Source organism: Centruroides sculpturatus, unplaced genomic scaffold (assembly GCF_000671375.1).
Source record: "Centruroides sculpturatus isolate CEXI.00-Female unplaced genomic scaffold, Cexi_2.0 scaffold1305, whole genome shotgun sequence".
In the NCBI taxonomy this organism is placed as follows: domain Eukaryota; kingdom Metazoa; phylum Arthropoda; class Arachnida; order Scorpiones; family Buthidae; genus Centruroides; species Centruroides sculpturatus.
In genome coordinates this window covers 41764-65058 of record NW_019385518.1, presented here as the reverse complement: position 1 = coordinate 65058, position 23295 = coordinate 41764, and the positions used below count along the sequence as shown (strand labels likewise).

General features: G+C 37.8%; 2 protein-coding genes across 4 annotated transcripts in view; both read right to left on the bottom strand.

The window, feature by feature from the left end:
- The window catches only part of LOC111639745, an 11633-nt gene extending 4243 nt beyond the window's left edge, over nt 1-7390 (bottom strand). The window contains exons 1-2 of the mRNA XM_023385688.1: nt 7091-7390; nt 6834-7006 (exon numbers count right to left, since the gene is read on the bottom strand). Of these exons, the coding sequence (XP_023241456.1) occupies nt 6902-7006; nt 7091-7384 (399 nt within the window). The 5' untranslated portion in view covers nt 7385-7390 and the 3' untranslated portion in view covers nt 6834-6901. The remainder of the gene's footprint in view (nt 1-6833; nt 7007-7090) is intronic.
- LOC111639744 overlaps nt 1-23295 on the bottom strand; it is a 51107-nt gene that overhangs the window by 10826 nt on the left and 16986 nt on the right. The window lies entirely within an intron of this gene.

Sequence of the window (23295 nt, the reverse complement as noted above, 5' to 3'; positions counted from 1 at the left end):
TTTAATTAACTATTTAACTATTTAACTAACTAGGTAGTCTCAGTTTGTCACTAATTTTAACAATAAAATTGCCTAGCCTAGCCCACTAACCACTTATAGAATAAAAGTTAAAAACTCTTACTTAATAAAATTAGAATAGAAGTTATAAAATATTAGTCTTGTCTTGAATAAAGTATTTTAAAGAATTAAATAAAATTAAATCAATCAGTTCTGTTATTTTTTTGACTTTTCTGGAAGTAGGATCTCAAGAAACAAATGGTATTGACGGTGTTGTCTTCCAACCTACTTAATGAACTGCATATATATCCAGTTGCGGAGAAGGCCCTTTCTGCCTCTATGCTAGTTGGTTTCGGGGTCATCAAATAATGATAAATCAAAGATAAGTTTTTACCTCTGACTCCCTCACTTTCATAAACAGCTATTTCCTCTTGTAACTTACATAATCCTTCTCAGTACTAGTTTCTTTCCGTTTCATGAAATTTTCTTTCTCACGCTTTAGTTGGATCTCCGATTCTTGTTCCAATGTGAAATTCAGGGAATATGGGTTATTTGGATCATTGTTTTCCACTTCCATAATCTCCTCTGCCATTGCTGCTGGTTCCACTACATGTATTTACTCGATTCAGCATATTTTTCATCTCCTGGCACATTACATTATTTTTCTGTATTGTGAAAGAATAATCAGGCTTTCTAACTTTTTGGTCATACTTCTTTGGGTTCTGTATGTAAATCAGCATTCCTGTGACCTCGATAAGACGCCATTTTCTGAGTCTTTTGTGGAGTGCCTCGGAAAGCTCGGCACTCAAGATTGTGTCCTGGCTTTTTAGTTTGTCTAAGATAAATTTCAGGGTTGTGTCAGCAGTTATCAAACTCGACTCTCTTCTACAGAGCTTTTACGGCCACTTTATAAGTTAGGTTTCGTAAACAAGCCGCGAGGCTGCAGCTCTCCTTAGGCTTAAACAGATCGTTCCGTCATGTGATTCACTGACGTCACAACCGACTGTAAACGAATTATGCACCAGGACTAGGAGAGGAGTTACTTATTTTATTTAGCGCGAAGACACTTTATTTAGTGAAAGCGGAAAGTCAACTGGCAATTAGATCAGCAGAGGTAAAAGGGCAGGCAGTGTGGTGTAGAGAGGGGGTGTAGCACGTGCCACACTGAGCGGCAACGTCTCTTTCGCCGCCGAGCGATAGCGCACGTAGAAACGCGGCAACACCGACAACGTAGACTTTTGCGTTACTATTTAGAAAGTTAATTGAGTATTTGCGGATCCGCAGCGCTGGATCCAGCACCTGATGCTGGATCCAGAAGGCCGAAGAATGAGCTGGATCCAGCTGGATTGCTGGATGAGGGATCCAGCAATTGCAATCTCTAGCACTGACATACATTTGGAGCTATTGCCAGGACGCTTCGGAAGACACTAGAGCCAAATAGTTGAGATTAATAGTTTGGCCAAAACCTTGGTATCTCATATTTGGCATCTTTACCCTATCAGTAGCGTGCTGCCCGTGAAAGCTGTAGAAATGCCATTTCCCTTGTATTTTCAAAAATAAAAATAATTTAAATATTTATATTTTATTATTATTATATTTATAATTGTATTTATATAAATGCAAAAATGTCAAAAGTCAATAGATTATTTCAAAGGTTTAAGAAGTAATGCATCGAATATAATAGAAAAGCTGATTAGAGATTTCACGCTGTTTGAGTAACAAAAGCTTAAAAAATCGCTTTAAGTGGGCGAGTCGATTTCCTAAAATTTAGTGACAAACGCAGTAGTGTTGTATAGCAACTAGCCAAATAGCTGTCAGTTCGAATTTGGTATTCTTTGGGATAAGTCGCTTGATCGTTACTCACGGTAAGTACGTGTGATTTTCAGATTTATACTAATGTGTATATAAACAAATGCGTACTAATTATATTTTTATTAGTTATATAAACCTTATTCACTTTATTTGAAATTAGTAGAGTTTTTAATATAATTTCTTTGGTTACCTTTTGCAGAGATATCAGAATATGGAAAAGTATCATTACAAGCTTTGTCAGAAGTTTTCTGTAAATCCATCTTCACCAGCTGTCAAGAAAAAAGCAANCTTTTTATTAGGAAAAGATTTTGATTTCCATAAAAAGGAAAATTGTTTAATTCATTCAATTGTAATCTCACTCGTAGAGGAGAAAATTTATCTTATGTATAGATTTAATCTTACTTTTTCAAATTTCGTTTAAGGTAAATCGCAATTTAATTCGAATTTGTAATCTCACTTAATTGAGAAATTTTTGAAGAGAATGTATAAATTTAAGATGCGTTTGTCGTGTTTTTAGAATTTTCACGAAAGAGTAAATGGAACTTTTGTATCTGAAAAATCACGCCTCATTTAATTTTAGTGTGATTTTTGAAAAGAAGAGAGTAATGTGAGGGTCGAAAGGGGTGAGAAAGTTTATAGACAATATGATAGGTTCAAAAAGAAACTAAAAATTTTAGAGAAAATAATATTTTGAGAAAATAATATTTCGAACAAGATTTTATCTACACAAAACAGAGGAAACAGTAGAATTTGAAAGGGAGTTGCTTTCCTTTCCCAGGCGAACTGTTGATGAGTTGATAATTTTGCACACGGTACAGAAGACCCAATAAAAAGGCCGTTTTCGCGCCACTCGAGGCAGCAGTCCGTTAAGGGAAGGTCATGCCATATGTAAAATATAGTACCTTCGCAGCAAATCAGACAAGAAGAGACAATTGACATACCAAGGAAATACGTAAGAAGTTTAGACATATGATATAAGGCAGTCCAATAAAAAGGGAGAAGCCATACGAAGAAACCAGCTATTGATAAGAAACGAACTCTTATAAAAATATAAATTACTGAATTAAGTACAGAAGAGAATCCTTGAAGAATAAAGCATACAAGACGAAAGATGTTAACGACCTACAGATGAAGGTAATATTAGAAATAGATTGATGTAAACTCTCTCTCGAAACGCTCTCATAGAATAAGCATAGGTTTAGTTTTAGTATTAGAATATTAGATTGTTGTATGAATTTATCTATTTAGTTTTATTAAATATTTGTTCATTTGTTAAAGAAATGTTTCATCTTTGGACCGAATCTATATTAGCTCTACACGCGTGTTAATCCGCGTATTTAAATTTGATTAACTGATGTCGGGACCTGACGAGATCTAGAATTAATCCTCTAGATCAGTGTTTCTCAACCTGTGACGAACCATCGCCCCCCTTCACTTCAAAATTCCTAGGTTGAGGATCAAGGCTAATGCCAAATTCGTACTGCATTGAATAGACTAGTGACTAGTATAATGTTATTTGTTTAATTATTGTACGATATAACGAATAAAATATCTAATTATTCTTAATTAATATAATGTTTTATTATATCGCCCAGAAAATTGTTTTTCGCTCTCCCAAAATATAAATTGTCACTAATCGCCCCCTCAACATGGAAAATCGCCCACATGGGGGTGGTATCGCCCCCGTTGAGAAACACTGGATTAGGTGATAGAAACAACAGTGTTAGTATATGAAATGTACAGTACGTTTATTGACCTGAGTACAGTCGACCCCCCTATAACACAGTAGATACGTTCCGTTCTTTATGAATCCATTTTGTACGAGTCCTTGCCAATCACAGCCCGATACGTGTGAAGTTTACGGACTACGGCTGTTTGANAATTAATATCATATTATTATAAGAATTTACTTTCGCAAGTGTTCAGATCATTCTTGAGTGTCCGACATTTTTATTGTTTTTACTTTAATTTAGAAACAATTATTAAAATTTCATCGTCTGAAAACCAATTTTTCTACTGAAGTGTATATAAACAAACACATACTAATTATATTTTTATCTGTTATATAAACCTCATTCACTTTGTTTGAAATTAGGATAGTTTTAAAATAATTTCTTATGTTAGCTTTTGCAGAGAAATTAGAATATGAAGCACTATCAATACAAGCTTTGCCAAAAGTTTTCTGAATCTTCATCTCCACCAGCTGTCACCAGAGGAGTGATAAAGAAGACAAAAGCTTTACAGTGCGACTATTGCTTAAAAAAATTTCAACAGCAAAATAATTTATTTTATAACAAGCAACCATATAATTCGACACAAGGAAAACAATCTTCGTCTCAGGTAAGTGAAAATATATCATATTTTAATCATTTGATATAGTTTATAAATATATTACGATTTACAACAGTAACATATACAACGGTTTACGTGTAAAAAGTTATCTAATTGTAAATGTGTTTATTCTTAACAATCTTTTTCAAATATATTCTATTATAATAACGTTGTTACATTTTTACAATATCCAACTAATTTGTCATATTTCCTCTTACTTCTGAATATTTTGTTTGTGTTAAAATCCATAAAGCTATTTAATTATTTTTCACTCAATAATCCTACTCGTGTAATAAGAGCTTGTCTGTCATTGTTATAATGTTGAGAGATTTAAATTATTAATTATATTGGATGTTGTTACAGTATTTGATTTAGGAATTAACGTAACATTTAGTTTGGTACTTAGAATTATTTAAAATCAGAGATCTTCGTTAAAAATAAATTTTATATAAATACACATTTGAATGAAGAAAGTAAATTTATTGTTCGTAGTATATTATATATTCGAATTTCTAACAATTTTATGAAAAATCATCGAAGACAGTAAATTGCTATGCAGTTATTATACAGATGGATGATATGAATATTATACAATAGGAAAAAGTTTCATTAACAAAGATGTCCATTCACTATAAAATACAAATTGGTTTTGTTATGAAAAATGTGTCGCGGCTCTATTAATGAACGATAAAATTAATTTGTATTTACTTTGAACATTGATATTTGTTTGGTTGAAGTGTTTTTCTTATGTTTAAAATTTTTAATTTATTAAAGAATATTCATTGTTGCAGGAACTGGAAGAAACAGATCCAGAAGTGCTCACAGCAGCCAACATTCTCGTGAAAATGAAAAACAAAAAATTCTAGATGATAGAAGATCGAAAGAAATCTCCTGAAATTCATACTGTGCCAATTTCACAGTAATTTGCGAATGTTCAATATCGACTGTTCTTTAATTCATTACCTTTCAAAATTGTAAGAAGAGATTTTTAAACTATTTCGTTCATGTGAAATTCATATGAATGGCCAATAAATTCCAATCTATATATATGTTTATATATATAAATTCGGATGTTTGTTTACTATACACTTTTAGATCATTTGATCAATTTCTACAAAACTGAGGGTCGAAAGGGGTGGTGAAAATTTATGGACAATATAATACGTTCAAAATTTTATAAATAGTATGATTGTACTATTACCTTGACCCTTTAGTCTTACCAACTTCCGAGTGTCAAGAATAATTCAAGAACTTTAAGAATTAACTTTTTGAATTTGTGAGATTTTAACAGAACAAAGAAAAACAGCGATTTTGACAAGAATTGAAACTTTCCATTCGTCATGATAAAGCTAAGACATGGTGTGACATAGAACTTGAACAACTTTCTACGAAAGGAGGTCATCGAAGGAGCGACCTTAAGAAAGGCGACCAGGTGTCTTCCTGAATGTGAAATATTTGGAACTTTACTTTTATTAGGAAAAGATTTTGATTTCCATAAAAAGGAAAATTGTTTAATTCATTCAATTGTAATCTCACTCGTAGAGGAGAAAATTTATCTTATGTATAGATTTAATCTTACTTTTTCAAATTTAGNATTATTCTTTATTAATATAATGTTTTATTATATCGCCCAGAAAATTGTTTTTCGCTCTCCCAAAATATAAATTGTCACTAATCGCCCCCTCAACATGGAAAATTGCCCACATGGGGGCGATATCGCCCCCGTTGAGAAACATTGCTCTAGATCGTTCTTAAACATAATTTGCCGCCCTCCTATAAAAAGTTACTGAGCCGATCTCACGATCGTGTGCCTGTAAGTGATATAGGTATCAACCCCATGCCCTTGGTTCTCACAACAGTTACGTTCAAATACATATAATTTAGATCTTGTCGTACATCAACTCAAAATATGGATGTTACATTTCTATATTTTTTTAAATTTTATTTATTACGCATACTGGATACACTCCTTGATGCGGGGAGAAAAACCATCTCAAAAAAAAATAAAAAAAACTTAGATACAATGAACATAAAGATCAGAAGTAAAGTTATACAATAATAATTTATATAAATAACAAGTTTAATTTATATCTAACTAATTAATTCTTACATTTGATTTTTATTAAAGTTTGGAAGCATCTCTCAATAAACTACGAAAAACTAATGGCTCAATTCTAGAACAGAATGACGCGATTGGGACTGACAAAGCTGTAGAGCATATCGATAAGAACAAAAAAGTCAAACCATGCCCGTACGGGCGACCCTTCGCGAAATATAGGCCCCCCAAAAATGACTATGTGAAAAATTTGAGACCCTCAAAAATGGGGTAAAATTCAAAAGTGAAACTTTTCGAAACTAAATCTCGAAACTCATTTTTTGCCGTTTTTTAAAACTTACTAGACACTCCCAAAACCTCGCTAAACACGAGGATCGCCACCTTTCGACCGCCACTTCCAGGGAGCGCAATAGGAAGTCACGCCTCGCTCGCTTTCTCTGCTAAGACTATCGCGTGTCTAACAGGCAGAAAGCCGTATTCTAACGACACTTCCATCGACAAAGACCAAAGAAAAGCCCTATTATTAGCGCTAATTCGGCAACGCTTTCTCCGCCGCCGCTCTATACCGAGCGCGCTTCTATTTCGCTATCTATCACATTCTAACTGACGACAAAAAGAAAACAGATCCTGCACTCACCTTCAACAGCGTCTCCTCTTGCGTCTCCCGCGACGTCCTCTCGCTACCTGGCGACGCCTAGCCTGATCTTAATTTTGCGTAGTAGAGGATGGGGTGAGGCCGCTAGTCCCCGCCTGGGCTAGGTCCTGGGGGTCGATGACGAAGGTGGTGGTGGTGGTGGTGCCCGATGTTGTCTGAAAAATCACATAATCCAGGTTTCACATCTGCAAATAGGTATCCTTTGGTCACGCGCACTATACACAAGCTGCACTACTCACTGGGCGATCGTCATCCCCCTGCCGTTCCTCTATGTCGCCCTCGTGCACGGGAACATCGAAATACGGCTCGTCGGGCGGCAGATGTTCATCCACGGGCACACCGATCGTCTGGAGTTGCAGACCCTGGCGACCGGGCCCGGTTAGATGGCCACGATGTCCCCGAGAAACTGCCGGAATTTTGCCGATGTCTTCGGCAACTGGGAAAAGACCCGCCTTTTGTACACGTACGTACAGTTGTAGCTCTGCAGGCTCCTGTCCGTGTGGAGCGACTTGATGGACTTCTTCAGCCAGCATGTCTAAACTCGATGTTTTTGAGTGTGGTCCTCGGAATCATCCGTGTCGACAAATCTGCAAATAAAAAAAAATAAAAATGTCACCTTTCTCCATAACGCACTTCTATTTTTTTCAATTAACACATGGCGCAGTTTCATCCTTCTCACCTCCCGGGGCCTCACTGGCTGTGATTGACTATCTTATGTCCAGAGAAGCCAAAAGTCGTACAACCGCGATACTGGGCCGCGCTGTCGGAAATTATGATGGATTTTGGAGCGATGTATCTGAGCATGTGGCTCCACAAAACTCGTCTGCTTTTGTTCTCCACTTAAAAGAATACGAGAAAGTATAACACAATTCATCTAAAATGCGCCAATGTCTGCCGGACAGGAAACCTTCCTCGATAACAAAAAAATATAAGGAAATAATGTTTCGCTACCACTTACATGCCAGTACATCAGCTCTCTCGTTTCCCGACAGTAGGCACCAAATATTGTAATTTGGGTGCCTACACATACGCGGCCGCGGTTGTATTTTCGCCTCCGGGTGAAGGTCTCATCGATCTGAAAACAAAAACACAATCAATACAGACAGACTTTTCGGCAAAGTCACAAACGTGGGCCGATTGTTTCCTCGACGTGCATTCCTTCACCGCTAGCTGGATATCTTGATTTTGGGAGACGAGAACCTCTGCAACTTTTTGGCAGAAGTTGTACCAATCTACCCTGTCGCGAGGGCCACGCCGCATTGCTCCGCGGCGATGGTGACTGGCTCCTGCTTGACCCATGAATATATCAACTTTAGCACCTGTAAAATACAGAGAAAACACATCTCGTACACTAACGTCATCGTAATCGGCACGATCAAATCACAGAAACGCGGAACGTAGTGTGGTACAGGAAAGACTGCTTTCCGGTTAGCAGGGCGCCCGTAACTACTATTATTTTTAGCAAATTCTAACTTTTCTTTCCCATTTTTTAGATAAACATCACTTTAAATAAATAGCAACTAATTACAAAGTAGAAGTTTCCCGTGATTACGTCGACTGCTAACATTGTTATACAGTGGATAACGAAGAGAATGCTAACTGAAAAATACTGAACTGAGAAACCGCCACTTTTCTGAGAGTTTTTTGCAATCGACTGAAATATACTTCTGTAGCTGAAAGCTTCGCTCTTTCGAAGAATGTATTGTGGATACAAGACAGGCTACCGGTGCACACAGCCCTCCTGACGGTGCCGCCTGTCCGTCGTTTAATTATTTTTTCTTTTACTTTTTCCCAGCAGTAGACAAATCCGAACCTGTCAGATGAAGCCGGTTCCTTGCGCATATTGCCTGAAAATGAAGACAAACTCATTGAAATCGCTTAGAAAAGTAGAGAAACGCTGCTCCGCGAATATTCGCTGTTCCTGTACGTGCAGGAATCAAGAGATGCTTACCTCCGCACTTAGGGCACGGTGATATGGAACCGGTTAGGTCCGGAGGTGGCACGAGCCCCACAAGATGGCAAAATTTCTGGGCGGCCTCTTCGGTGGGGAGGTAGCGAAGAAATTCGTAGGCAGTCATGTTTTCAAATATGTCGGCGGGATCCACAATGGGAGACGCTGAAACGTCACAACTGAACGGCATCTGAACTGAACTGCGTTTCTCAGGCTACAACTGGGTACAAAGGCTTGAAGGCGACCTGAAGGCTTATGAAACCTCGAGGGGCGGTGCCACGGACACGTGACCCGCGGACAAATCGTCCATTGGCCAACAGGCCCTCTCCCATTTCACGGTCGAGGGGGACACGTGGAGCGGCGTGCTGCATCTGTGCGGCAGAGGGGACCACCTGGAGGGCCTGTCATGCACAGTATGCTCCTCGGCCTAACACTGCTCAAGTATGAGTTCCAAAGTGTTTCTGGCAGAGCGACCTAGTGGGCCGGTGCAGAGAGAAGTGGCCCGGTGACTGCTGGGACTGGGGCTCAATCCCTGGCTCAGGTAAGAGGCGTAATAATAGAAATTTGTACTTACAGGCAACAGATGGCTACTTTGGAAGGCTGCAGGCGGGAGACTCGGGCCACCGGCCACGTGTGAGGGAGAGACAGCGGCGGCGCGTGGACAGGAGTGGGGAGACGCGCGCTGGGGGCTAAGGAAGGGAAACGCGCGTTTTTTTTCAACACTAAGATAAGGAAAAACCGAAAAAAATTTCGGACACGTGATGCAGTCCCTTTTGGGCGCGGAGTCACGTGACCGGATATGACCTAGGCGCATCTTTGAAGAGTTATATCTCGCGAAGGGTCGCCCATAAAGGCATGGTCCTATTGACTTATGCTTGCACAGGGGCTTTACATTTGGGGGGGGGTGAAAATAGCGTCACTCTGTTCTATATTTTAGCCAAACCAATAAATAAAACAATAAAGAATACGTAAATCGTTTACCTATAAAAAAGAAATAAGTTAATACCGAAGATACAGCACTGACAGATGCTCCCAAACAACACCAGCAACAAGGCTAAACTTATAGTAGAGGAATCATGCCCCCTAATACAAGAGAGCCACAGATTTTTTTAGAAAACAAAACACTTTAAATTGATAACATGGTACCGATAAAATTTTAAGAAATAAATACCTGGTAAGGACTTCACAATCAAAAACTTCTTCACATAGCACTTTAAGACGCCCACATTTAGCCAAAATATGCCAGGCATCCACAATTTTTTTCTCAACACAAAAGTCACAAGAATCTCTCGAATAATTATTTTAAAAATTTAGTGAATTACACCTAGCCTGTATAAATAAAGACAAAATATTAAGGGAAACGTCTTGTTATATAAAGAATTATCAAAAAAAGTGACATTCAAATCCTTATACCAACAATTATATACGCTATTAATTATTTTTTCATTTATATTGNTCTCTCGAAACGCTCTCATAGAATAAGCATAGGTTTAATTTTAGTATTAAAATATTAGATTGTTGTATGAATTTATCTATTTAGTTTTATTAAATATTTGTTCATTTGTTAAAGAAATGTTTCATCTTTGGACCGAATCTATATTAGCTCTACACGCGTATTAATCCACGTATCTAAATTTGATTAACTGGTGTCAAGACCTGACTAGATCTAGAATTAATCCTCTAGATAGTTCTTAAACATAATTTGCCGGCCTCCTATAAAAAGTTACTGAGCCGATCTCACGATCGTGTGCCTGTAAGTGATATAGGTATCAACTCTATACCCTTGGTTCTCATATTGGTGTCAGGAGCAAGATTACGAATCTAAAGACCCCTACAAAATATCACATATTGGTATAGCAACTTGGTGTAGTAGTTCAAGGTCGCTAAAATAAGTAGGTTAATTATAAGTTAAATTGTAAGCTGGAAATAAGATAAAGTAAAAATGACGGAAAAAATCCGAGAGGAGTTACATTGGGAGATATGAGTGGGTTTATATAACCCTTTGTTACCCACCTTTGCAGGAGAAAAAAAAACAAAGCATAAAAGATTGTTAACTCCTCTAAAGATTCGATAAAAAGCTCACAGGTTGGACTAAGTCCCAGATGGTAACAGTAGCTAAATTAAGGTTAATAGGTGTGGCGCAACAATTTTGAGAAGAGATAGAAGAATAAAAGATGTGGCGAAATATGACGATTTTAAGAAAATCCTAATAGATTTGAGAAAGTTCCCACTTCAATTAGATTGCAGAAATTTTATTCGTGCGTCCAAACGAGGGACAAAGATGTTCAAATTTTCGCGGTCCGCTTACAGGCCTTGGCCGAGGAAATCTAAATAGAGATAGAGGGGAAAAATGCCACGGAGTAAATTAATTAAAAAAATAAAAGTCAAAGAATTGGATGAGCGTTTAAAGGTTCAGTTTTTAGTTGGCGTAGATTATCGAATAAAAAGAGGGTAATGTCAAGAGAGCCAGAGACATTTGAACAAGCGCTTTACATCGCTGTGAGAGAGGAAGAAATAAAGACACTTACTAAAGGACGAAACAATAGCGATATAGTTCGTGTAGTAGAGGAAGATATAACAGAAAATGCACATAGCTATGAAATTTGAGTTAAGGAGAAAATTAAGGGAATTACAAGAAAAATTAGATTATATGCAAGATAGAAACAAATATACAAACTATCATTTTGACATAGAAAAGCGAGATCAATATAGAGATGGAAATTTCCGGTCACAACCACACAATAACACAGTAAAAATTTGTGGAAAGGCACATAATCAAATGTTGAGACAGATGATAGACCTATAGTGTTGATATATATTAATAACCTACCAGCAAAAGTAAGAATTGACGAAGTGGAAACTTCGTTAATATCGAAACGCATTACGGATAGAATAAAGCGGATAAATCACTTTTACAATAAACTACCATTAACAATAGAGAATTCTCCTAAGGAGAAAAATGTAGCTAGAGGAATCGCAACACCGGAATTTAAATTGAGAAAAAATAAGTTCAAAGCTATATGCCGAATAGTAGATACAAGAAACACTTACCCTTGAGATGGCACAATAGGGAAGGATATACTAGAGAGAGAATATAAAAGTAGACAATGAGGAAAATAGATTAATTTAACCTGGTGGAAAAAATGTACATTTCTGTTCAGCCATACCCGTATCGTATAAGCGAGAAAATTTAAGACAAAATTTTAATACGAATCTCAGAGATTATTATTATAGAGAAAATTATATTAGAAGCATACAAGCATATCCTGATATGTATGTTTAAAATTGCGTTTCCTTTGTCAGAAATGATAGGAAGATTTGGACAAACATACCCAAAAGAAAAAATATAATACGGAGAAGAAAAATCCCATGAACGTAAAAAGTTATTAATGCTGTTAGACAACCTAAGTTTAGAATCAATGAAAAAATGCAAATAAACAAAAGCGAAGAGTATATAAAGGAATTAAAAAGGAGAAGGAATTCATAAGAAATTCCCCAGAAAAGACAAATAGCCCACTTAAGAAAAAGTTAAATAGATGTAGTAAAGAAAATATAGGCTACTCTGATTTAAACACGATTAAAAAGGGACATAATGAAAATACGCAGGATGATATCTTCAAGGAAATGCTTCATTTTTTAAACAATACAAAGATTAAATTTAAGTCTATTTTTGATACGTCAATTTGTTAGAACATAGACAAGGATTCAGTACTTCCACACAGAGATAATGAAAAAGATTGATTCATATAAATATACACTGCTGGCCATTAAAATTGCAACACCAAGAAGAAAAGCAAATAAAAAAAATATTTATTGTACATAAACAGTATGGCATAAAGACAAAATGATTAAATTTGCAAGCAGTTTGGGGTTTACAGGGGCGCGAAATTAGTAGACACAGTTGCCATCCCCGGCGGCTAAAACAACCCTTATCTGTTTGAGCATGGAGTTGAACTGGGCTTGGATGACAGAAACGGGCAACTTATTCCATGCTGCTTCAAGTCTATGCCACGCTTCATCAACTGTATTAGCAGGAGAGGGGTGGCGGGCCAGTCTCAGCAACCCATGACCAGATGTTTTCAATTAGTGAGAGATCTGGAGACCATGCAGGCCAGGGCAACAATTGAATATCCTCTGTATCGAGGAAGGTCAGAACACGACATGCAACATGAGGTCTTGCATTATCTTGTTGGAAGATGGCATTTTGCAGGCCTCGAAGATAGGGCACAACCACTGGATGTAAGATGTCAGAAATGTACCGATCTGAGTTCAAATTACCATCTATCCGAACTAGAGATGTGCGTGTCTTGTACCCAATGGCTGCCCGTATTATCACACCAGGTTCAGGGCCCCTAAGCCAATATCAAATTCAAGCAGGCGATGAGAGGTCTGCTCAGAGCCTCCAAACACGTAAACGGCCATCAGAATGCTGCAGGCAGAACCAGGACTTTTCTGAAAAGACGACATTTGCCACTCCTGTATCTAGCTTTGTCGTTGGGCGCACCAGAGTCGCCGTCTCTCTCTATGCTGCATTGTCAAGGGAAGCCGAAGTAATGGTTGCCGTGCTAACAGTCCACACTGCTGCAAACATCGTTGCACCGTACGAGCAGATACTAAACGTGCTGCAAACAAGCTCATTTCCTGACTAATGGTCCGTGATGTGGTTGTACAGTTTTGCACGGCCGACCTCACAATATGTCTGTCCTCTCGGGCATTAGTCATGGGAGGGCGTAGAGATCCTGCATGCTGTTCAGTAAGACCCTCAGCAGCCCATCGATTCCATATTCGCATGAGTGGTTGGATTTCGACCAGTGCGAGTGGCAATATCACGGAATGATAATCCACACTCTTGAGAAGCAATGATCCTGCCTCTATTGAATTCCAACACTTGCTGGTAAGCATTTCTTCTTCTTATTCCAGGTATAAAACGATATTCTGATGAAACACCGACCTTACAAAGCGATTTCTGAATGAGAAATCCACTGCACAACTTTTCTTTTATGCAGTGCTTCAGATGTCGTTTGTCCCTCCTGCATTGTCTAAATGCACTGAAATACTAATCATTTGCATATCCCAACCTATTCTTCCTTTCATATGATTTTGACGTTCATACGATCATTCCTTCCTGGTGTTGCAATTTTAATCGCCAGCAGTGTAGACAGAGTAAAAGATAAAAATTTACTATTTCCATTCATAGAATAGTGAGGAAAGGGAAATAGATAAAGGGGAAGTAGTCTCAGAGCTCGAAATACATTGAAGGTTGATTGGAGTTAGATATAGTAGATAAAATAAAAAAAGGAAGTAAATAACATGTGAAAAGAAGAGAGTAGTATGTTATATACATTGTTATACTTTCCATATACCTTGTTATGTTATTGAATTAACATACAAGTATAAAGTTGAGTAGAATAAGAAATAATTCATAACCTGTTTGTTAATGATATTCTAAATATACTAATGTTATTATAAGTGTAATTAAAATAAATTATTATTAAGAAGGAAAATAGTTACCTGGATTAGGAGATATCAATTTAGTAATAGAGAAAGAGAGAGAGTATTTATAAATAGTATGATTGTACTATTACCTTGATCCTTAAGTCTTACCAACTTCCGAGTGTCAAGAATAATTCAAGAACTTTAAGAATTAACTTTTTGAATTTGTGAGATTTTAACAGAACATAAAGAAAAACAGCGATTTTGACAAGAATTGAAACTTTCCATTCGTCATGATAAAGCTAAGACATGGTGTGACATAGAACTTGAACAACTTTCTACGAAAGGAGGTCATCGAAGGAGCGACCTTAAGAAAGGCGACCAGGTGTCTTCCTAAAATGTGAAATATTTGAAACTACTTTTATTAGGAAAAGATTTTGATTTCCATAAAAAGGAAAATTGTTTAATTCATTCAATTGTAATCTCACTCGTAGAGGAGAAAATTTATCTTATGTATAGATTTAATCTTACTTTTTCAAATTTCGTTTAAGGTAAATCGCAATTTAATTCGAATTTGTAATCTCACTTAATTGAGAAATTTTTGAAGAGAATGTATAAATTTAAGATGCGTTTGTCGTGTTTTTAGAATTTTCACGAAAGAGTAAATGGAACTTTTGTATCTGAAAAATCACGCCTCATTTAATTTTAGTGTGATTTTTGAAAAGAAGAGAGTAATGTGAGGGTCGAAAGGGGTGAGAAAGTTTATAGACAATATGATAGGTTCAAAAAGAAACTAAAAATTTTAGAGAAAATAATATTTTGAGAAAATAATATTTCGAACAAGATTTTATCTACACAAAACAGAGGAAACAGTAGAATTTGAAAGGGAGTTGCTTTCCTTTCCCAGGCGAACTGTTGATGAGTTGATAATTTTGCACACGGTACAGAAGACCCAATAAAAAGGCCGTTTTCGCGCCACTCGAGGCAGCAGTCCGTTAAGGGAAGGTCATGCCATATGTAAAATATAGTACCTTCGCAGCAAATCAGACAAGAAGAGACAATTGACATACCAAGGAAATACGTAAGAAGTTTAGACATATGATATAAGGCAGTCCAATAAAAAGGGAGAAGCCATACGAAGAAACCAGCTATTGATAAGAAACGAACTCAAACGAACTCTTATAAGAATATGAAATACTGAATTAAGTACGGAAGAGAATCCTTGAAGAATAAAGCATACAGGAGGAAAGATGTTAACGACCTACAGATGAAGGTAATATCAGAAATGGATTGATGTAAACTCTCTCTCGAAACGCTCTCGTAGAATAAGCATAGGTTTAGTTTTAGTATTAGAATATTAGATTGTTATATGAATTTATCTGTTTAGTTTTATTAAATATTTGTTCATTTGTTAAAGAAATGTCTCATCTTTGTCTGAACCAAATCTATATTAGCTCTACATGCGTGTTAATCCGCATATCTAAATTTGATTAATTGGTGTCAGGAGCTGACGAGATCTAGAATTAATCCTCTAGATCGTTCTTAAACATAATTTGCCGCCCTCCTATAAAAAGTTAGTGAGCCGATCTCACGATCGTGTGCATGTTAAGTGATATAGGTATCAATCCTATACCCTTGGTTCTCACAACAGTTACGTTCAAATACATATAATTTAGATCTTGTCGTACATCCCAATTCAAACTATGGATGTTACATTTCTATACTTTTTTTTATTTTTTTATTTATTACGCATACTGGATACACTCCATGCGGGGAGCAAAACCATCTCCGATAAAAAAAAAAACACTTAGATACAATGAACATAAAGATCACAAGCAAAGTTATACAATAATAATTTATATAAATAACAAATTACATTTGATTTTTAATTCTTTAACTAATTATTAGATATAAATGAAAGTTTAAAGTTTGGGAGCATCTCTCAATAAAATACAAAAAACTAATGGCTCAATTCTAAAACAGAATGATGCGATTGGGACTTTGACAGAGCTGTAGAGCGTATCGATAGGAACAAAAGTCAATGGAACCATGCCCGTATGGGCGACCCTTCACGAGATATAGGCCCCCCGAAAATGACTGGAAAATTTGAAACCCTCAAAAATGGGGTAAAATTCAGAAGTGAAAATTTTCGGAACTAAAATCTCGAAACTGTCATTTTGCCGTTTTTTAGAACTTACTAGACACTCCCAAAACCTCCTAAACACGAGGATCGCCACCATTCGACTGTCACTTCCGGGGAGTGCCAAGGGGAGTTGCGCCTCGCTCTCTCTCTGCTAATCCTACCGCGTGTCTAACAGGCAGCAAGCCGTATTCTAACAACACTTCCATCGACAAAGACCAAAGAAAAGCCCTATTATTAGCGCTTATTCGGCAACGCTTTCTCCGCTGCCGCTCTATACCAAGCGTGATTCTATTTTGCTATCTCTATCACATTCTAACTGACGACGGAAAGGAAACAAATCCTGCACTCACCTTCAACAGCGTCTCCTCTTGCGTCTCCCGCGACGTCCTCTCGCTACCTGGCGACGCCTAGCCTGATCCTAATGTCGCGTAGGTGAGGATGGGGTGACTCCGCTAGTCCCTGCCTCGGCTAGGTCCTGGGGGTCGATGACGAAGGTGGTGGTGGTGGCGGCGCCTGATGTTGTTTGTCTGAAAAATCACATAATCCAGGTTTCATATCTGCAAACAAGTATCCTTTGGTCACGCGCACTATACACAAGCTGCACTACTCACTGGTTGACCGTCATCCCCCTGACGTTCCTCTACGTCGCCCTCGTGCACGGGAACATCGAAATACGGCTCGTCGGGCGGCAGATGTTCATCCACGGGCACACCGATCGTCTGGAGTTGCAGACCCTGGCGACCGGGCCCGGTTAGATGGCCACGATGTCCCCGAGAAACTGCCGGAATTTTGCCGATGTCTTCGGCAACTGGGAAAAGACCCGCCTTTTGTACACGTACGTACAGTTGTAGCTCTGCAGGCTCCTGTCCGTGTGGAGCGACTTGATGGACTTCTTCAGCCAGCATGTCTAAACTCGATGTTTTTGAGTGTGGTCCTCGGAATCATCCGTGTCGACAAATCTGCAAATAAAAAAAAATAAAAATGTCACCTTTCTCCATAACGCACTTCTATTTTTTTCAATTAACACATGGCGCAGTTTCATCCTTCTCACCTCCCGGGGCCTCACTGGCTGTGATTGACTATCTTATGTCCAGAGAAGCCAAAAGTCGTACAACCGCGATACTGGGCCGCGCTGTCGGAAATTATGATGGATTTTGGAGCGATGTATCTGAGCATGTGGCTCCACAAAACTCGTCTGCTTTTGTTCTCCACTTAAAAGAATACGAGAAAGTATAACACAATTCATCTAAAATGCGCCAATGTCTGCCGGACAGGAAACCTTCCTCGATAACAAAAAAATATAAGGAAATAATGTTTCGCTACCACTTACATGCCAGTACATCAGCTCTCTCGTTTCCCGACAGTAGGCACCAAATATTGTAATTTGGGTGCCTACACATACGCGGCCGCGGTTGTATTTTCGCCTCCGGGTGAAGGTCTCATCGATCTGAAAACAAAAACACAATCAATACAGACAGACTTTTCGGCAAAGTCACAAACGTGGGCCGATTGTTTCCTCGACGTGCATTCCTTCACCGCTAGCTGGATATCTTGATTTTGGGAGACGAGAACCTCTGCAACTTTTTGGCAGAAGTTGTACCAATCTACCCTGTCGCGAGGGCCACGCCGCATTGCTCCGCGGCGATGGTGACTGGCTCCTGCTTGACCCATGAATATATCAACTTTAGCACCTGTAAAATACAGAGAAAACACATCTCGTACACTAACGTCATCGTAATCGGCACGATCAAATCACAGAAACGCGGAACGTAGTGTGGTACAGGAAAGACTGCTTTCCGGTTAGCAGGGCGCCCGTAACTACTATTATTTTTAGCAAATTCTAACTTTTCTTTCCCATTTTTTAGATAAACATCACTTTAAATAAATAGCAACTAATTACAAAGTAGAAGTTTCCCGTGATTACGTCGACTGCTAACATTGTTATACAGTGGATAACGAAGAGAATGCTAACTGAAAAATACTGAACTGAGAAACCGCCACTTTTCTGAGAGTTTTTTGCAATCGACTGAAATATACTTCTGTAGCTGAAAGCTTCGCTCTTTCGAAGAATGTATTGTGGATACAAGACAGGCTACCGGTGCACACAGCCCTCCTGACGGTGCCGCCTGTCCGTCGTTTAATTATTTTTTCTTTTACTTTTTCCCAGCAGTAGACAAATCCGAACCTGTCAGATGAAGCCGGTTCCTTGCGCATATTGCCTGAAAATGAAGACAAACTCATTGAAATCGCTTAGAAAAGTAGAGAAACGCTGCTCCGCGAATATTCGCTGTTCCTGTACGTGCAGGAATCAAGAGATGCTTACCTCCGCACTTAGGGCACGGTGATATGGAACCGGTTAGGTCCGGAGGTGGCACGAGCCCCACAAGATGGCAAAATTTCTGGGCGGCCTCTTCGGTGGGGAGGTAGCGAAGAAATTCGTAGGCAGTCATGTTTTCAAATATGTCGGCGGGATCCACAATGGGAGACGCTGAAACGTCACAACTGAACGGCATCTGAACTGAACTGCGTTTCTCAGGCTACAACTGGGTACAAAGGCTTGAAGGCGACCTGAAGGCTTATGAAACCTCGAGGGGCGGTGCCACGGACACGTGACCCGCGGACAAATCGTCCATTGGCCAACAGGCCCTCTCCCATTTCACGGTCGAGGGGGACACGTGGAGCGGCGTGCTGCATCTGTGCGGCAGAGGGGACCACCTGGAGGGCCTGTCATGCACAGTATGCTCCTCGGCCTAACACTGCTCAAGTATGAGTTCCAAAGTGTTTCTGGCAGAGCGACCTAGTGGGCCGGTGCAGAGAGAAGTGGCCCGGTGACTGCTGGGACTGGGGCTCAATCCCTGGCTCAGGTAAGAGGCGTAATAATAGAAATTTGTACTTACAGGCAACAGATGGCTACTTTGGAAGGCTGCAGGCGGGAGACTCGGGCCACCGGCCACGTGTGAGGGAGAGACAGCGGCGGCGCGTGGACAGGAGTGGGGAGACGCGCGCTGGGGGCTAAGGAAGGGAAACGCGCGTTTTTTTTCAACACTAAGATAAGGAAAAACCGAAAAAAATTTCGGACACGTGATGCAGTCCCTTTTGGGCGCGGAGTCACGTGACCGGATATGACCTAGGCGCATCTTTGAAGAGTTATATCTCGCGAAGGGTCGCCCATAAAGGCATGGTCCTATTGACTTATGCTTGCACAGGGGCTTTACATTTGGGGGGGGGTGAAAATAGCGTCACTCTGTTCTATATTTTAGCCAAACCAATAAATAAAACAATAAAGAATACGTAAATCGTTTACCTATAAAAAAGAAATAAGTTAATACCGAAGATACAGCACTGACAGATGCTCCCAAACAACACCAGCAACAAGGCTAAACTTATAGTAGAGGAATCATGCCCCCTAATACAAGAGAGCCACAGATTTTTTTAGAAAACAAAACACTTTAAATTGATAACATGGTACCGATAAAATTTTAAGAAATAAATACCTGGTAAGGACTTCACAATCAAAAACTTCTTCACATAGCACTTTAAGACGCCCACATTTAGCCAAAATATGCCAGGCATCCACAATTTTTTTCTCAACACAAAAGTCACAAGAATCTCTCGAATAATTATTTTAAAAATTTAGTGAATTACACCTAGCCTGTATAAATAAAGACAAAATATTAAGGGAAACGTCTTGTTATATAAAGAATTATCAAAAAAAGTGACATTCAAATCCTTATACCAACAATTATATACGCTATTAATTATTTTTTCATTTATATTGTATAAAAAAATTATCAAAAATGTTAACGAGGAGAAGAGACCAGTCCATTAAATTCAAATCATCATTAATAAGATTAATATCATGATTATTACAGGAATCAATAGAATAACGTGTCTAATCTATAGACTTTACCAAGTATAAATTTCAGGCAAACCTTACTCAGACGGTAATCATTGAGATTAGAAATTCTAGTAATCCAATTTCTTATCCTACCAAATATTATAAATTTTATAGGAGTCAAGGAACATTCCATCATAATTAAATAACCTGGTGTACAACGCGGTAAATAAAATAAGTTTTTAATGAATTCAGTCTGTATACCATCGCCATTGGTCAAGTTAAAACCCCAAATCTCTGAAGCATATAACAGAGGGCAACACCAGTTTTCAATAAACGTAAATAATCAATCAGTCAGATTACGTAATTTGGCAGACCTACCAAACTGAATAATTTTATTCATCAATAATCTAACATAAGTTCTCTTATTAATGTAATGAATACGAAATAAACCATTAGACGAAAATGTAACACCCAAATATTTGTCATTAGATACAACTTGAATTGGAGAACCTTTAAACCACCATTTATCTGCCCTCGCACTCTTACCTCCTCTTCGAAAAACAATAATCTTAGACTTATTCAAATTCAGTTTCAAGTCATTTTCATCTAAATAAATTGCCAATTTATCAATCAATCTTTGAAGTCAAACCACAGAATCAGATACAATTACAATATCATCTGCGTAAGCCAGTATTTTAATTTGAAAACCATCTATTTCTCTGCCATCACAGGAATATCAGAGAGATCGTTCAAAAAATACTAAACAAGATTGGGCTCAAAATACAGACCTGCTTAACACCAGTCTTAGAAAACATTACTGGCAAACAATTACCTCCAACTCTTACCATAAGCGAAGAATTTTCATACAAAGCAACAAGTAAAGATATAAATTTCTAACTGAAACCATAACACAACATTTTTGACCATAACAAATTCCTACAGACTCTGTCAAACGCAGACGATAAATCAACAAAAAATGCGTATACTTTCCTACGTTTCCGTGAAAAAGTTTTCTGAATAACCGAGTGCAAAACAAAAATATTATCCAATGTGGAATAACTAGCCCGGAATCCTGCCTGATTTTCATGCAATATATTTTTAACTTCTAACCATCGAGTCAGTCTTCTATACAAAATAGTACAAAACAATTTCGACACACAAGATGCCTCTATAATTACCAAGAACATCCTTCCTACCATTCTTGAAAATCGGAATTAAAATACTCGTCTTCCAAGACTCCAGTATTATCCCAGTATCAAAAATATTTAAGAAAAGACTCAAAAGATGTGGTCTCAACGTCTCAAAATTCCATTGGGATACCGTCAAAACCTGGGAGGTATAAGCCAAATAAAACCTGGGGCTTTATTTGGCTTATACCTCCTCAAAGCATCATTAAGCTCACTCATAGAAAATTCATGGTTCAAAAGTTCATCATACCAATTCCTACAATAATGAAAAAATCGAAATATCTGCAAAATAAGGGTCCAAAGAACCAAATAAATTAAAAAAAAGTGATGAAACCAATCATCAATGGGAATAAAGCTGAAATTACAAGAATTAGCCTGCTTAACATGTCGGAAATAATTCCAAAAAAGTCTGTTATCTCTCCTAAAACAATTCTGAATTTTACCAGCAAATATTTTTTTTTTCGCAATGCAAAACCGCTTCGGTAAACTTCCTAACATAACAAAACGTAATCGATCATTAGAATCATTACTCTTCCTAAAAGATCTCCATGCTCTATTCCTTGCATTAATTAACATTCTAAAGTCAGAATCGAACCACGAAAAATAATTCTTATGTCTTGATATTAAATTCCTACTTACAAGCCAAACTAAAAATACAATTACTCAGATCTTCCATTGAATCAAACTTATTCGATGTACATTTTTCCTCCATAATATTTCCTCAATAATGCAACCTTAATTCATCCTTTCTAGATTCGCTCCAATACAATCTATTAAACCTCTGCCTCTTTTGTAAAGAGACTGATCTATCATTACCACAGGCCACTCGTAAAATCAAAGGATTAAAATCGGAATCTAAACACTGATCTATCGTAAGAGAGAGAGCATCTTTCCAAATTAACGGAGAAACTATGACCAAATCAATAACAAAACAACCCCGATTAGAGATGAAAGAATATTCACCCGCTTCATCACATAAACATCTCCCATTAATCATATCCAAATCATCACATAAATGAAGCAACTTTCTACCACAAGAGTCAGTCTTTCAAATTCCTACGCAAAGGACAAACAATACCAAAGAATTGCAAAATGCGTCAGAAATTATATTTTCCAATCCAATCCTAGCATTAAAATCACCGGCAATTAATACATCCCTATTATCTAATATCAAACCAGTTAAAGTATCAAAACTAGACTGCCAGTCATTTTCCCTAAAATAAATAAAACATACCAAAATATTACCAAGTTCGGCACCAAATTTGACAAGTATTAGAAAAGAATCTTGATAAACAACAACACAGGGAAAAGAGGATCTTATTGCTAATAACAAGCCTGCACAATAACGACCTTTCGAGTGTAACTTAAAAGACTTTCTAAAATGGAGATTGTAACCTTGCAAACAATCAGTTACGTCCGAATTTCTATTAGTAGAACCATACCAGGTTTCAGAAAGAAATAGAATATCATATTGCAATAAATACTTCCAAAAAAACTCAGGTTTATTAAATAAACCAACATAATTCCAAATCAGAAATGAGATTGTGACCAGGTTAAGCCTGTTCCGTCTTAGCAACTACCTGACAGGTAGTTGCTAAGACGGAACAGGCTTAACCTGGTCACAATCAACATCGTAAAAGGTACTTCGTTCCATCAATAATAATTTTATCATAAACTATTTTTACCATTCGCGCTCCAGAAAGTTTTGATTGTCTACAGAAATCCCGAAGCTTAAATGTAATATTTCTCACTCTAGGAGAAAACTCATCATTCACATAAACCCCATCCGGTTTTAAATCCAGAACTCGTTTCATAAAGTACATTTACTTTCATAATAATCAACAAAAGTACAAATCATTAATCTAGGGGAATTGGCTTTTTTCTTTCCCACT